This window comes from Mustela putorius, unplaced genomic scaffold, assembly GCF_011764305.1.
Source record: "Mustela putorius furo isolate JIRA1106 unplaced genomic scaffold, ASM1176430v1.1 tig00003834_pilon_pilon_pilon, whole genome shotgun sequence".
Lineage (NCBI taxonomy): Eukaryota > Metazoa > Chordata > Mammalia > Carnivora > Mustelidae > Mustela > Mustela putorius.
Window position 1 is genome coordinate 102528482 of NW_025421987.1, and position 13942 is coordinate 102542423.

Below are 13942 nucleotides of genomic sequence, written 5' to 3' on the forward strand. Positions count from 1 at the left end.
TTTCTTCACTAAAAGGTGTATCTTGAGAACATAAATTGTTTTATCTTTGGCTCAAGTAAAGTTTGTTGCATACAGTCAGTGGTAAACATTGTTTATGCATCTTTATACTTCCCACAGAGCCTCCTTTGTAGGAGGCACTCAATAATTATTTGTAAAGATAAATAATACTAGTGCTATGGTAATGTTTGACTACTTTTCCATACTTTAAATGTTTTAAATGTTTTGTTATGTGGTCATTTTCTCTTTTTAATATACCTTACTAAATTCACTTTCATTATCTTTATATTAAAATTCTCATGAAAGCATTTCTTACTGTTCTTTAGACTATAACCTGTGGATCACTGGGATGTCTGTTAAAAATCTAGATTCCTGGGGAACTATAGGGATAAAGAGAAATCTCTAGAGATTAAGCCTGGAAATTGGCATTTTTGGAGAATACTGTAGTTATTCTGCCCCCTAGAAAGTCAAGTAAAGTGAGAAAGAACAGAAATAAATGGTTGAAAGAAATGTACATTCTTTAGTTTTCCTGTCCTGGGCTTTGGCACTTTATATAATATGTCAGAAGTGTGATGGAGCTGCCTTCTGAAAAGCAAGGCCCCTATTGACTGGCAGATGCTGTTGCTCTTTAAAGGTGTGGCAGTTGGGTTCTTCCTCACCAAACTTCACTCTGGAGGGACATGAGAAAGGTGTGAATTGCATCGATTACTACAGTGGTGGCGACAAACCATACCTCATTTCAGGTGCAGATGACCGTCTTGTTAAAATATGGGACTATCAGGTACAATTTCTTCATAATCTTACTTTATCATATGTTAGACATGGATTTCACTGTTTGTTACAAGACAGTTAAGACTTGGGTTATTGAACTCTGTTCAAAGCATAATAACTTAAGTCTTCAGTATTTGCCTCTAAACAGTAGTCCTAGAGTTCTCCATAACAATGAAAGAAATGCCTATTGAGATTTTAAAATAAAACGCCATTATGTTTATTTTTTACTTAATAGTAGAAATTAGAAATTTAAATATTTCAACTAAAATGAAGTTACTACACCCTCTAGTATCCTCACTGGTAGACTTCTGTCCATATTTGAAAACTAGCAGATAAATGAATAATACCATGACGCCATGTTACAGACGTTTTGCCACATAGACTTTGTAAACCTAGTTATCACTTCTTGTTACTATGCTTTTTATCTCTCAGAGACAGATTGAATTTCTGTTTTGTTTCTCACATCAAAATTTCCATGAACAGTTAATAAAATGAGGCCTAGAAAATCACTGTTACTTAGAACCTTATTCAGATTTGTGTTTAAGTACAGGATAAAATTATTAAAGATACTATTTTAGATCTTTGGGAGAGAAAATATTCATATGAAAACCAGATCTTTTGAGGTGTTTGTGTTTTTTTCTTTAAATATGATAGTTAAAATTCTATTTTCCTGTGTTGTCAAGGAATTAGAGAAATTATGCAGGTAAGATAATTGTGTTTCAGAATTTCTGTATCAGAAATTATTTAGATTAAAATAACAGCTCTCATTTTTATGTATCTGCAAACTGGAAAAATTAAGGATGAGTTACTTGTTTTTCACTAAAAATATTTTCTGTGTCTTGATTACAGAATAAGACATGTGTACAGACACTGGAGGGACATGCCCAAAATGTGTCTTGTGCCAGTTTTCATCCTGAGTTGCCAATCATCATCACAGGGTCAGAAGATGGTAAGTTCAAAATGTATGTTTATTCTTGTACTTGTAATTACTAAGTAGTTATTTAAGTCAGATAGTGCCTTGCATTGTAATTGGAGGTTTCTGAGAATTTTGCTCTTTTTATTAGATAGAATATTTGTGCTGTAACAGAGCAAAGGGCCATTGTTATCTTCTTCTTCATCATCATTCTTTTTTTTTTTTTTTTTAAGATTTTATTTATTTACTTGACAGAGAGAGATCACAAGCAGGCAGAGAGGCAGGCAGAGAGAGAGAGAAGGAAGCAGGCTCCCCACTGAGCAGAGAGCCTGATGCCGGACTCGGTCCCAGGACCCTGAGATCATGACCTGAGCCGAAGGCAGCGGCTTAACCCACTGAGCCACCCAGGCGCCCCCCCCCCTGTTTTTTTTTTTAAGATTTTATTTATTTATTGGACAGACAGAGATCACAAGTAGACAGAGAGGCAGGCAGAGAGAGGAGGAAGCAGGCTCCGCGCTGAGCAGAGAGCCTGATGTGGGGCTCGATCCCAGAACCCTGGGATCATGACTTGAGCCGAAGGCAGAGACTTTAACCCACTGAGCCATCCAGGCGCCCCCTTCATCATCATTCTAATGCGTTTTGACTAGTACTTAAATAAGAGAACCCAGAAGTCCTAGAGAAAAACTGTGAAAAAACCAGTCAGTGGTTTGGAGTCCAAAAACCTGGGGTCATATTCAGGTGCTGCCACTTCATGCATATGTGGTTTGGGCAGATTATGAAATGGGAACAGACATATCCACCTCATAGGATTATAGTGAAAAGAAAAGATCATGTGTGTAAAGCACCTGCAGGTTCATAGTAGTTACCGTGCTGAGAAAATTCATTATTTTACATGGAAAATCACAGTTCTTGGTTTCTTACAATTTTCTGTTAATTTATGTTGCTTCATAAAATTACCTATATAGACTATAGATCAAAAAATTAAGCTGCCAGGAAACTAATTAAAAAAAGACTTCCCTTTGGTCGGTTCACCTGACACAGTTCATCGTTAGATATTCATTAGAAGGAAATATTCACATTGTTCTCTTTAGGAACTGTGCGTATTTGGCATTCAAGCACGTATCGCCTTGAGAGCACGTTGAATTATGGAATGGAGAGGGTGTGGTGTGTGGCCAGTCTGAGAGGGTCCAACAATGTCGCTTTGGGCTATGATGAAGGGAGCATTATTGTTAAGGTAATCTCTTATTATACTCTTTCTGAGCAAAATGAACACAGTGGAAGCAGTTTTCCTTATGTTTTAGTACAGTCATCTTCTAAGTTACCAGTTTTATTAAACTGGCTCTTCTTTCATTAAGCACAAGAGATTAAGCACTGGATTAAAGTGGAAGAAAGGAACCCTCTGTTAAATGAAAATAGAAAATGTTTATTTTGTGGTTTTATATGGTTTCTTTTATTGCTAAAAGCCATTTGTCATTCTTCCAGCTTGGTCGGGAGGAACCTGCCATGTCCATGGATGCCAATGGAAAGATAATTTGGGCCAAGCATTCAGAAGTACAGCAGGCCAACCTAAAAGCAATGGGAGATGCTGAAATTAAAGATGGAGAAAGACTGCCACTAGCCGTCAAGGATATGGGCAGTTGTGAAATATATCCCCAGACTATTCAACATAATCCTAATGGGCGGTAAGCCATCACCAGAATCTGTCCTAGGCTTCTGAGTATGTTAGAGCAGAGCTTGCGTATCCACAGCATATACCACCCTACACTGTGGTGGGCATTCCTCATGAGCTTTTGCCCTGGAATCCTCAATAGAGCTGCCGACATACCAGTCAGTTGAGTTGGCATGCAAGGTGAAAGCATATTTGCCTTTCTGGCTTTGTCCCACTGTACAACTTTGAACAGTTAAATAGTTTTTCTATTTATTCATTTTAAATGTGCTGGGTTTGTATTCTTGTGCTGCTTTGAGGGCAGGTATCATGTCTTATACTGAGACAGTAGGTGCTCTAAATACTTGCTAATTAACTTAAGAAGAGGTGACTCTTAAGTATTTGTCTTTTGAAAACATTAGGGGATTGATAATAATTCTGCTTCTTATCTATAATTTGAACCATCATTTTTGTTTCTTAAGATTTAGAAAGCACCAAACATCTTGAGTTTCAAGCATGAGTTTAAACCTGTGCATCTTTAAAAGTTACTTTACAGTAGATCTGGGCATCTTACAATTCTGTTCTGAGTATCGAAAAAGACAAGCTTTGTAAACCAAGTATATGAATTGTTTAGTAAATGTTATCCATAGTTACTTGTAATATAATTTCCTTAGGAAGATTAAGAATGCATTGTATATTTTTTCCCTTAATATCATAAAACTTTTTTTTTTTTTTTTTTTTGCGTCTTACATTGGTAGTCCAACAGCAACCAGTACAATTTTTTTTAAAGGTTTTAATTATTTATTTGACACAGAGAGAGGGAGAGAGCACAAGCATGGGGAGAGTTAGGCAAAGGGAGAGGAAGAAGCAGGTTCCCTGCTGAGTAAGGAGCCCAGTGCAGCATCCCAGAACCTTGGGATTATGACCTGAGCCGAAGGCAGATGCTTAACCAACTGAGCCACCCAGGCACCCCAGAGTAGCACCTTCTTATGTCTTCTTATGGTATAAATGTAATATATTTATATTTATGTATATAAATTTAATGTATTTGTATGTATAACATATATTATAATATATTTATATATATTTGTATAAATATAATAAATATACCTTCTTACAGTATAAATGCAGTGAGCAAAATGCTAGGCATTTTGATTCTCAATAAATATCAGTTGAGGGGCGCCTGGGTGGCTCAGTGAGTTAAGTGTTCGACTCTTGATTTTGGCTTAGGTCATGATCTCAGTGTTGTGAGACGGAGCCCCACACTGGGCTCCAGGGTGGTTATAGAGTCTGCTTAAGAATCTCTCACTGCCCCTCCCCACACTTGAAAATCAGTTGAATTATTAGAATCTTGGCCCTTGTGCATCTCCAGCCATTCTTATCTTCCTGTCCCACATATCCTTTGTTTATAAGAGAGGGCCACTGCAATAAGATTTTCAGCAAAACCCTATCTTTATGTTTTTGGAATTGTTGTGTAGAATATTTATGTCTAGATCTGTATTTGAAGAAATGTATAACTTTAAAAGATACTAGATTCAGTTATAACAGTCAACTAAAGCGGCATTTGTTATTAGAAGTATTTTATTATGAAGATGAGCATTGTTTCATAACTTCCACATGTTATTGATCCTACTTCTCTCCCTGGCTTCCATAATTTCCAGGTTTGTTGTGGTGTGTGGTGATGGTGAATATATCATCTACACAGCAATGGCATTGAGAAACAAAAGCTTTGGGTCTGCCCAGGAGTTTGCATGGGCCCATGATTCTTCAGAGTAAGTTTTGGTTTGTGCTCTCCAGCTAGCCCTGACTGCATGCAGATAGGTGATCTGTGTGCAGCTGTATGAAACATGTTCCAAAGGCTCAGTGTTGGCTGTGCTTCTTTGTGTTCAAGAACAGTTCTCACCAGTGCTGCCTTTGCCCTTTCTGTATTCATTATTCAGCAAGCTCACTCAGGCTCATCTAATAATCCATTAAATTAGGGGCCCAGCACCCATTTCCTTGATGGAACCCTTGACAGGGCCTGGTGCTTATAGATGGGCTCAAGACAAAGGAGGCTCTCCCTTTGCCCTGGAGTCCTGAGGTGTTGCTAGGTCCTGAGCTAGTTGCGAGAGAGTGTAGTCTGATGTCATCTTGATGAGAACTTCATTGAATCTTTTTTAAAACTCATTTTCTGTGATGTTATCCAACTCCCATTATTAAATTCTGTCTAAATTTTGAGTATTCACAAAATATTCTTATTAAAAACAGGAAAAATCATTTAACTCTGAATTATCATACTAGGTGCTAATTAATTATCATTATTTGTACTAGATACTCGTTACCGAGTGGTTCCTTTTGATTCCTTTTTGGTGCATATAATAAATATTAGGGCTTTGGTTTTTTCTGACCATACAACTGAATTACATCTTCCGTTTTCTTAGTTTTGTTTTCTCCATATATTGTATTGCCCCTGCCCTCAACAGTGAGAAACCTGAGCCTCAGTTTTGCATATAAGGTGCATGTTTTTAAGTTTTTTAACAGTAAGATATACTGAGGTAAGAATTTGTTTTGATCTTTTCATAGATTTCCTAAATACATTCATACATGCACTGTTCCAAATACTAAAATGTACTTTGATATCATCTTAAAAAAAATTACAGTTCATGGATTGCCTCACCACTCTTAACATACCTCTCTGTTTTGATAATTTGCTTTTTTTTTTCCTCTTAATCTTTATCTAGCTAAGGCCCTTTCAGCATCTTTCCTGTCTTGATAGGAACACTCATCAGATCACTTCCTTAAATACTCTTGATTATCCAGCAACAGCCACAGTCCCTTTTTTCAAGAGGCCTGAATATACACAATGTTCTAAATAGTTGCCAGAAATGGCTGAGCCGCTTGTTAAAGTTTTTATCTTTAAGTCATCTTTATTGAGTTGTAATTTATATAAAATTAAATGCACTACTTTAAATGTATGTTTCAGTGAAATTTGGCAGATAGATACAGTCTGTAACCACCAGCACAATAAAGACATAGAACATTTCTGTCATCCCTGGAAAATCCCTTTGTTTTCCCTTAACAGTCTTTTCCCTGGCCCCAAACACTGATTTGCTTTTTGTCACCATGTGGATTAGATTTGTCCTTAGAGTTTAATATAAAGGGAGTCCTACAGTATCCACTCTTGTGTCTGGCTTTTTTTGCTTAGCATAATATTTTTGAGATTCATCCATATTGTTGCATAAATCAGTAACTGATCCCCTGTTCTGCAGAGTAATATTCCATTGTATGAATATATCATAGTTGGTTTAATCACTCACTTTTTGAGGGATGGTGGGTCTTTTTCAGTTTCTGAAATAGTTGTAAACCCTAATAATGTGTGTAATAGTGTAAAGCCCATAATTCATTACTCAGATATATTTGAAAATATTTCTAACATTTTATAGAAGTATGGTTTGGTATATAATATGCCATGTTTTCCTTCCTTCCCGCCAGATACGCAATAAGAGAGAGCAACAGTGTTGTAAAGATATTTAAGAACTTTAAGGAAAAAAAATCATTTAAACCAGATTTTGGAGCAGAAAGTGAGTGCTACTTATTTATGACACAATATTAGAAGCTTTTCAATGGCTCAGAAACATCTAAACCAAAATCCTTTTTCCTTTTAGGTATCTATGGAGGCTTCTTACTGGGAGTCAGATCCGTAAATGGCTTAGCTTTCTATGACTGGGACAATACCGAACTCATACGCAGAATTGAAATTCAGCCCAAACACGTGAGTTTTCCCCTCCATTGTTACTTCTGGAGTGTGCACCTTTGCGAGGAACTGTCGGTCCCTGAGGCAAATAAGTGTCTTTGTACCTAGCTGTCCTGGTTCCATTTGTGTTGGACACAGTACCATTTACTTTAAGATTGCTTAGAAAATCAGAATTGTATATGAATGAGGCAGTAGACATTGGGTATTTTGAAAAGCACCAAAGGTTATACAAATGTTATACAAATATATTCATATTTTATTTTATTTTTTTAAAGATTTTATTTATTTATTTGAGAGAGAATGAGTGAGAGAGAGCATGAGAGAGGAGGTCAGAGGAAGAAGCAGACTGCCTAAGGAGCTGGGAGTCTGATGCGGGGCTTGATCCTGGAAGTCCAGGATCATGACCTGAGCCGAAGGCAGTTACTCAACCAACTGAGCCACCCAGGCGCCCCTGTTATTCATATTTTAAATGGCATTTAACAGAATATAAAAAGTATACTTTCAAGACAGGAAGTCAGGGAGCTCTTGACTTGGAAAGGCTTAGGAGCCCCATACCATTCAGAAAGCCTTTTCGGGCTTTACCTGATGATGGCTGTTGAAACTTCAGATAAATGCCTCTAGTGACAGAGCTTTCTACCTTTGGAACTGCCTGCTTCTTTGACCACTTTTCATTGTCACAAAATTCTTTGGAGACAAATCTACCTCCCTAGCGTCCTGGTTGTGTCTTTTACAGCATGCAGTCTGAGTGGGGACTAGGGCCTCACAGGGCAAAAATTGGTTACTGAGTGTAAAGAAAATTCACTCTTTATCTATAAAGCATATTTATATGTATGTATATATGTGTATGTGCTATGTATGTATAAGCATATATATAATATCCATGGTATTAAAACTTTATAGGTGAGGTGAGGAAAAAAATGTCTAAAAAGGTTACTGGGTGTGTGGGTGGGGATGATAATGAAAAAAAAAAAGGCTGAAAAACACTTTTCTAGAGCAATAGGGACTAGGCTACTGCTGCTAAATTATAGCACGTTCAGTGTCTACTGACAGCTTTCCTTCCTGTTTTCCTTGAGTCTTTCCATTTCTAGGCTAAAGAGTGAGGCACTGCCCTGTCCACCCTCCAAATAAATACAAATATATACGTACATATATGTGTAAATGTATATCTATATATACACTGTATGTACTACATAAAATTGTTAAATGCATACTTACTACCCTAATATAAGAAGACAAGTCTTGTTAGAAACAAAGTGTACGCAGTTTGTCATACCGCTTAGAAATCCCAAACTGTTTTGTTTGCCATGTTGTAGATTTTCTGGTCTGACTCTGGAGAGCTTGTTTGTATTGCCACTGAGGAGTCATTTTTTATCCTGAAGTATCTGTCGGAAAAAGTCTTGGCTGCACAGGAAACACATGAGGGAGTTACTGAAGATGGCATTGAAGATGCCTTTGAGGTAATTGACCAACACAATTTTAGCTTTGTTTTTACTGATTTATATTCATATAATAGAACTTCACTGATTTTAATATTTTATTAAGTTAGGTTTGGAGAAAGTAACATTTAACTAATTACAGTGAAATGCAAAAATTAAAGTCTTATCTGAAAGATCAGAGTTTGAAAGTATGTATGTTTAAAAGAAATTTGTACTTTGATTTTAGGAAGTTTTTAGATTCCTTTGGTATCTTTTAGTAAGGAAATTAGAAGGTGCTTTGGTCTTAAGACAGTTTACCCAGAGTGATTTAAATGAGCTCTCAAATGGTTAAGTTAAATCATCTGTTGTGGAGATGGTCCTGGAAGATTTTATGAAATACTTCTCCAGTTTCATGTGTGTGAGTTTAGATCACCACTTTCTGCATCACAGCTCTGATGCAGCAGTGAGAATCTACATTACAAATATACTCAGCCAGGAAATCTGTTTTTTACATGGAGAAAGAAGATAGAAATTCCAAGGAAATATTTTCTTTCTTAAAGTAGGCTCTTACGTTGTATTCCTTATTCTACCTTATCACCCCCAGTCATACTCAGTTTTTGTTATTGACAGGATTTCTAATACTTGTAAGTTCATAATAGACTATTTTTTCTTTGCAGGTTCTTGGTGAGATTCAGGAAATTGTGAAAACAGGGCTGTGGGTAGGCGATTGCTTCATTTACACAAGTTCTGTGAACAGATTAAATTATTATGTTGGAGGAGAAATAGTCACCATTGCCCACTTGGATAGGTAACTGAGTATTGTTTTGCTTTTGTCTCAAGCATCCTAAACTTAGAATTGTGCTTTTTAAACAAAATCTGTTGCTGGCTTGTAGCAGCAATAGCCTTGATTTTTCATTGTATAGTTTTAGTACGTTGGCTGTTGTTGATCAGAACTGTTTCAATCAAAGTGAGATTTTGAGCAAGAGGCAGGTTTTTTATGTGTGTGTCAGAGAGAGAGAGAGTGTGTGTGTTTACCTACTGATGTGGGCCTACTCCTAAATTAATTTCTGTTTCTGTTATAGGACAATGTATCTCCTGGGCTATATTCCTAAAGACAACAGGCTTTATCTGGGAGATAAAGAACTGAACATTGTTAGCTATTCTCTGCTGGTTTCAGTGCTGGAATACCAGACAGCTGTTATGAGAAGGGACTTTAGCATGGCTGATAAGGTTCTGCCTACCATTCCAAAAGAACAGAGGACCAGAGTTGCACACTTTCTAGAAAAGCAGGTAAGAGTTTTTTGGTTTGTTTTCTTTTTGGGTGTTTTTTTTTTTTTTCCTCCTAAACCTATTGAAAAGAATGTTAGTATAGATTTGAAAACTGTTTCTTTATTGCCACTTAATGGCAGTGGAATTTCTCCTGTAAACTTAAGTTACTTACTAGCCTCTTCTTTGTCCTTTCTTAATGCCCCAGTAACTTCTTTTTTTTTTATTTTTATTTTTTTTATTTTATTATTTACTTATTGAGAGAGAGAGGAGACAGAGAGAATGCACACACATAGGGAGGGAGAGGGAGAAGGAGAGAGAGAATCCTTAGCAAACTCTGCACTAAGGCAGAGCCTGATGCAGAGCTTAATCTCACATCCCTGAGACCATGATCTGAGCCAGATGCTCAACTGACTGAGCCACTCAGTGCCGTAACTCTTAGTGCCTTCTTTAAATGTTTAAAGCAAAAAAAAAAAAAAAAAAGAAAGAAAGAAAGAAATAAAAATGTTTAAAAGTGATTATCAGTCTTCTCTTTCTGGAGACTTCTTTTTTTTTTTTAAAAAAAGATTTTATTTATTTTTTTGACAGATAGAGATCACAAGTAGGCAGAGAGGAGGAAGCAGGCTCCCTGCCAAGCAGAGAGCCCCTTGTGGGGCTCGATCCCAGGAGTCTGGGATCATGACCTGAGCCGAAGGCAGGGCTTTAACCCATTGAGCCACCCAGGCGCCCGTTCTGGAGACTTCTTTTCCATTTTATCAATATTTTAATTTCCATCGTATATTTTCCCTCTCTATGCTAGCAAGCCTTTTTTTCTTTTTTTTTTCTTTTCTTTTACTATGGTAAAATATACATTGCATAAAACTTACCACCACTGATACTCCCCTTTCTGAATGGAATGTTTTTAAATCAAATTTGTATGTGCACAAAGTGTAAAGTTCTGCAGAACTTAAGAAAAACAACCGCACTTCTTTTCCTTTCTCACACCTGCTTCCTAGAGGTAATCATTTTTATTCTTTTGGTTGATTCTCTTGGTGTTGATTTCTACATCTCTAAATAAAAGCCAGTTTTGATGACTCTGGAATGTGGAAGACCGTTTTAGATTTTCTGTCCCCTGGAGTGCTTGCTAATGAATAAACTGGACATAAGACCAACAGTGAAGTCTAGGTAATAGTATCCTATCCATGTCAGGACCTGCAAGCAAAATGTCTGCTGAATGACCTACAGATCAGGGAAAGTTGGAAGAAAGCTTTCACATTTGACTTGCTTTTTTTTGAGGGACTGGACTAGATAATCTCTAAGCCCAGTTTATTGAGTAGATTAGGAACAGCTAGGTCTATACCACTGTGCCTTTCTTTTTTTGAAATGGCTCTTGTTCACTCAACTTTCCAAAATCCTTTTCTTTTTGACATTGGTTTGCTTTTGCATTATTGATTTTGCTAGTTTCATTTTTTTTCTTTTTTAATTTTACTAGTTTTACATCAGTTTGTTCAGCATCAGTTACCTCCTGCTGCTTAGAAAACAGCACTGTGGGACTGAATTTTGTCTGTTGGTTGGTTCTTACCAATTAATTTAGTGAGTGACTCCTTAATTTTTCTGTCTTCTCATTAGAGTATTTTGTTACCTATTACTTTTGTTTAGGCAGTGAGGCTATGTGTCAGCAGGGTAGTCTTAGTTTGAGAGAGATAAATAAATGGATGATTTGCTGTGTACGCATACCAGATATATATGCATACAGAGTGCACACACACTTACATCTGTTCTCTGTTTAGGGCTTCAAGCAGCAAGCTCTCACAGTATCCACAGATCCAGAGCATCGCTTTGAACTTGCTCTTCAGCTCGGAGAACTGAACATTGCATACCAGTTAGCAGTAGAAGCAGAGGTATGTAATAAGTCAGGATTTTTCATAACTAATGTAAAGATTAGGAGGTACTTCTTCATGTTTAGTGTAAGTTTTCATTGAAATTCTCGGAAATGCAAATTAGTAACTCTCTTTGGTGAGATTATTGCCATTCTTTGATCATCTAAAAATGCATTTTGTTAGTCTTTACATAAATTAAATGTTTCTATTGGAGATATATTCTTAGTATCTTATTTAAGAAAAAGTGTTTTCAATAGTTTATATGAGATCTATTTTGTAAGATAAGAAATAAGATACAAGATACAGTAGTCTGAGAACTCTTTTAAAGAGTATAGACAAAGCAGTAATTTGCCAGTATCCCAAACTTCTGAGAGAGTTGTTGGTTTTAAATAAAGATTTTAATATTTTGACATAATTCAGTGACATTTTAATAAACTATTATCTATTGAGGGCCCACCAGCTCTGGTTTAAGGCTAGCATTTATTGGTAAATTCATTTCAGATGTGCTAAATAAATTTCAGCTATGTTAAGATCATCCAAATTTGTAGCATTTGATTTTTGAGAAGCTACAAGTGACAGATGATATTGTTGAATATTTAAGGATATAAAAACAATCTTCTGCTCTTTCAAAAAAGGGTATTAAATCACTCATTAAAATAACCGCAATCTAATTACCTTAAAACTCCAATTAGATAGTATTACTTTTAGTTTTACCGTGTAATTACAAAATAAAAATATAATGGGTTGATGATTATTCATGCATCATTAAAATTGATTTGTGTTTGAATTAATTTTGTATACACGAATAACTTCCATTTTCTCATTACACATTTTGTCATTCCATTCTTATTTTGATTGATAGAACTAACTTAATAGGCACAGCTCAGTATATGTATGAAATATCTCCCATTGTCAGCATAGTAATACTCAGGTTACAAAAGAGTGTTGATGTTGAAAATTCAAATGTTTATTTCCGTAGATGTTTTAACTTGTAAACTCTTTCTTACAGTCAGAACAAAAGTGGAAACAACTTGCCGAACTTGCCATCAGTAAATGTCAGTTTGGCCTTGCCCAGGAGTGCCTGCACCATGCACAGGATTACGGGGGTCTGCTGCTCTTGGCCACTGCCTCTGGAAATGCTAGTATGGTGAACAAACTAGCAGAGGGTGCAGAGAGAGATGGCAAGAATAACGTGGCATTCATGAGCTACTTTTTACAGGGCAAGTAAGTATTTTACCCAAGATCTAAGAGAGATGGTAATTTAAAACACTAATTTCTGCACTGACTTTGAGGGTGCTTTAGAGAGGAAGAATGAACCTGGAAAGAGAATGGAGAGAGTTCTGGCCTTGCTTCTGGCTAGTGGGGGCAGTCAGAGGACAGTGCTACCTTGGTGGCATTCGCCTTCAATAAGGGATGCTTTTCACATATTTGATCTAAATTGAGCAAAATGAGCTGTTTAGGGAGGGTGTGGACTGAGAGAAATGTTAAACCACTTTCTCAAAGCCTTGCCTCTCCCGGGCTGAGCCATTTTATTTCACCATGGCAGGAAGCTATTCCCCTGCTTCCATAGTACCCAGATGGCAGTAGCTTTGCCCTAATTGGATAGTTCTGACCTGTGCATGGCAAGAATAAAGGGAGTTGAGGATGATGTCAGGTGCTTCTAGAATTGCATCTAATTGTAAAGTGTAAAAAGGTCATATACTTCTGAAAGTCTCGCGGTTAGTGCAAATCAAATCATCTCAGCATTAGTTGACCATATTAAGAAATCAAACACAAAAGTGTTTAATCCTTGCTCTAGTGACTTTTCTAAACCTCACACTTTATTATAAAAACTTGGTGCACCCCAATGTGTATCATAATAGATGTATTTATAAATTTGTATACTTGTAGGAATAGGCCCATAATTTAAAAGCCAAAAAGTGTCCTGAAAATAGTTCCTTAAAACTTATCTGATGGCAAAACCTGAACTCTGAAGTACTATTATTAGTTGCTTCTATGCCACTCATTTTTTAGCACATCCAGTATGCATGTGTTATTGCAGAATATTAACGTTTATGACTTTTATTTGATGCTGAGGAGGTGTGCTCACTTCAGCAGCACATTTACTAGAATTGATACTGAGGATGTTAAGTAATATATAGTATATGTACTATATTACCTTTCTAAAACCCAAAACCCTGTGTTTTTTTTCGCCAAAACCCTGTGAATTCTAAAGCACATTATATACTTTATCAAACTTAGAAAAAAAAATTAAAAAAAGAAACAAATTAAGAAAACAGACACCAGGACATTTTCTGGCTGGGCAGCACTGGATTGTCCAGCACAGCTCACATTGGAGAATTG

The 13942-nt window shown here is 36.5% G+C and overlaps 1 protein-coding gene across 2 annotated transcripts in view; it reads left to right on the forward strand.

Moving 5' to 3' along the window:
• The window catches only part of COPB2 (COPI coat complex subunit beta 2), a 39757-nt gene that overhangs the window by 17485 nt on the left and 8330 nt on the right, over positions 1-13942 (forward strand). For both annotated transcript variants that reach the window (XM_004762400.3, XM_045088853.1), the window contains exons 6-17: positions 632-778; positions 1618-1717; positions 2773-2915; positions 3164-3363; positions 4988-5098; positions 6798-6886; positions 6971-7077; positions 8373-8516; positions 9152-9282; positions 9557-9764; positions 11510-11620; positions 12609-12823. In XM_004762400.3, the coding sequence (XP_004762457.1) occupies positions 632-778; positions 1618-1717; positions 2773-2915; positions 3164-3363; positions 4988-5098; positions 6798-6886; positions 6971-7077; positions 8373-8516; positions 9152-9282; positions 9557-9764; positions 11510-11620; positions 12609-12823 (1706 nt within the window). The remainder of the gene's footprint in view (positions 1-631; positions 779-1617; positions 1718-2772; positions 2916-3163; positions 3364-4987; positions 5099-6797; positions 6887-6970; positions 7078-8372; positions 8517-9151; positions 9283-9556; positions 9765-11509; positions 11621-12608; positions 12824-13942) is intronic.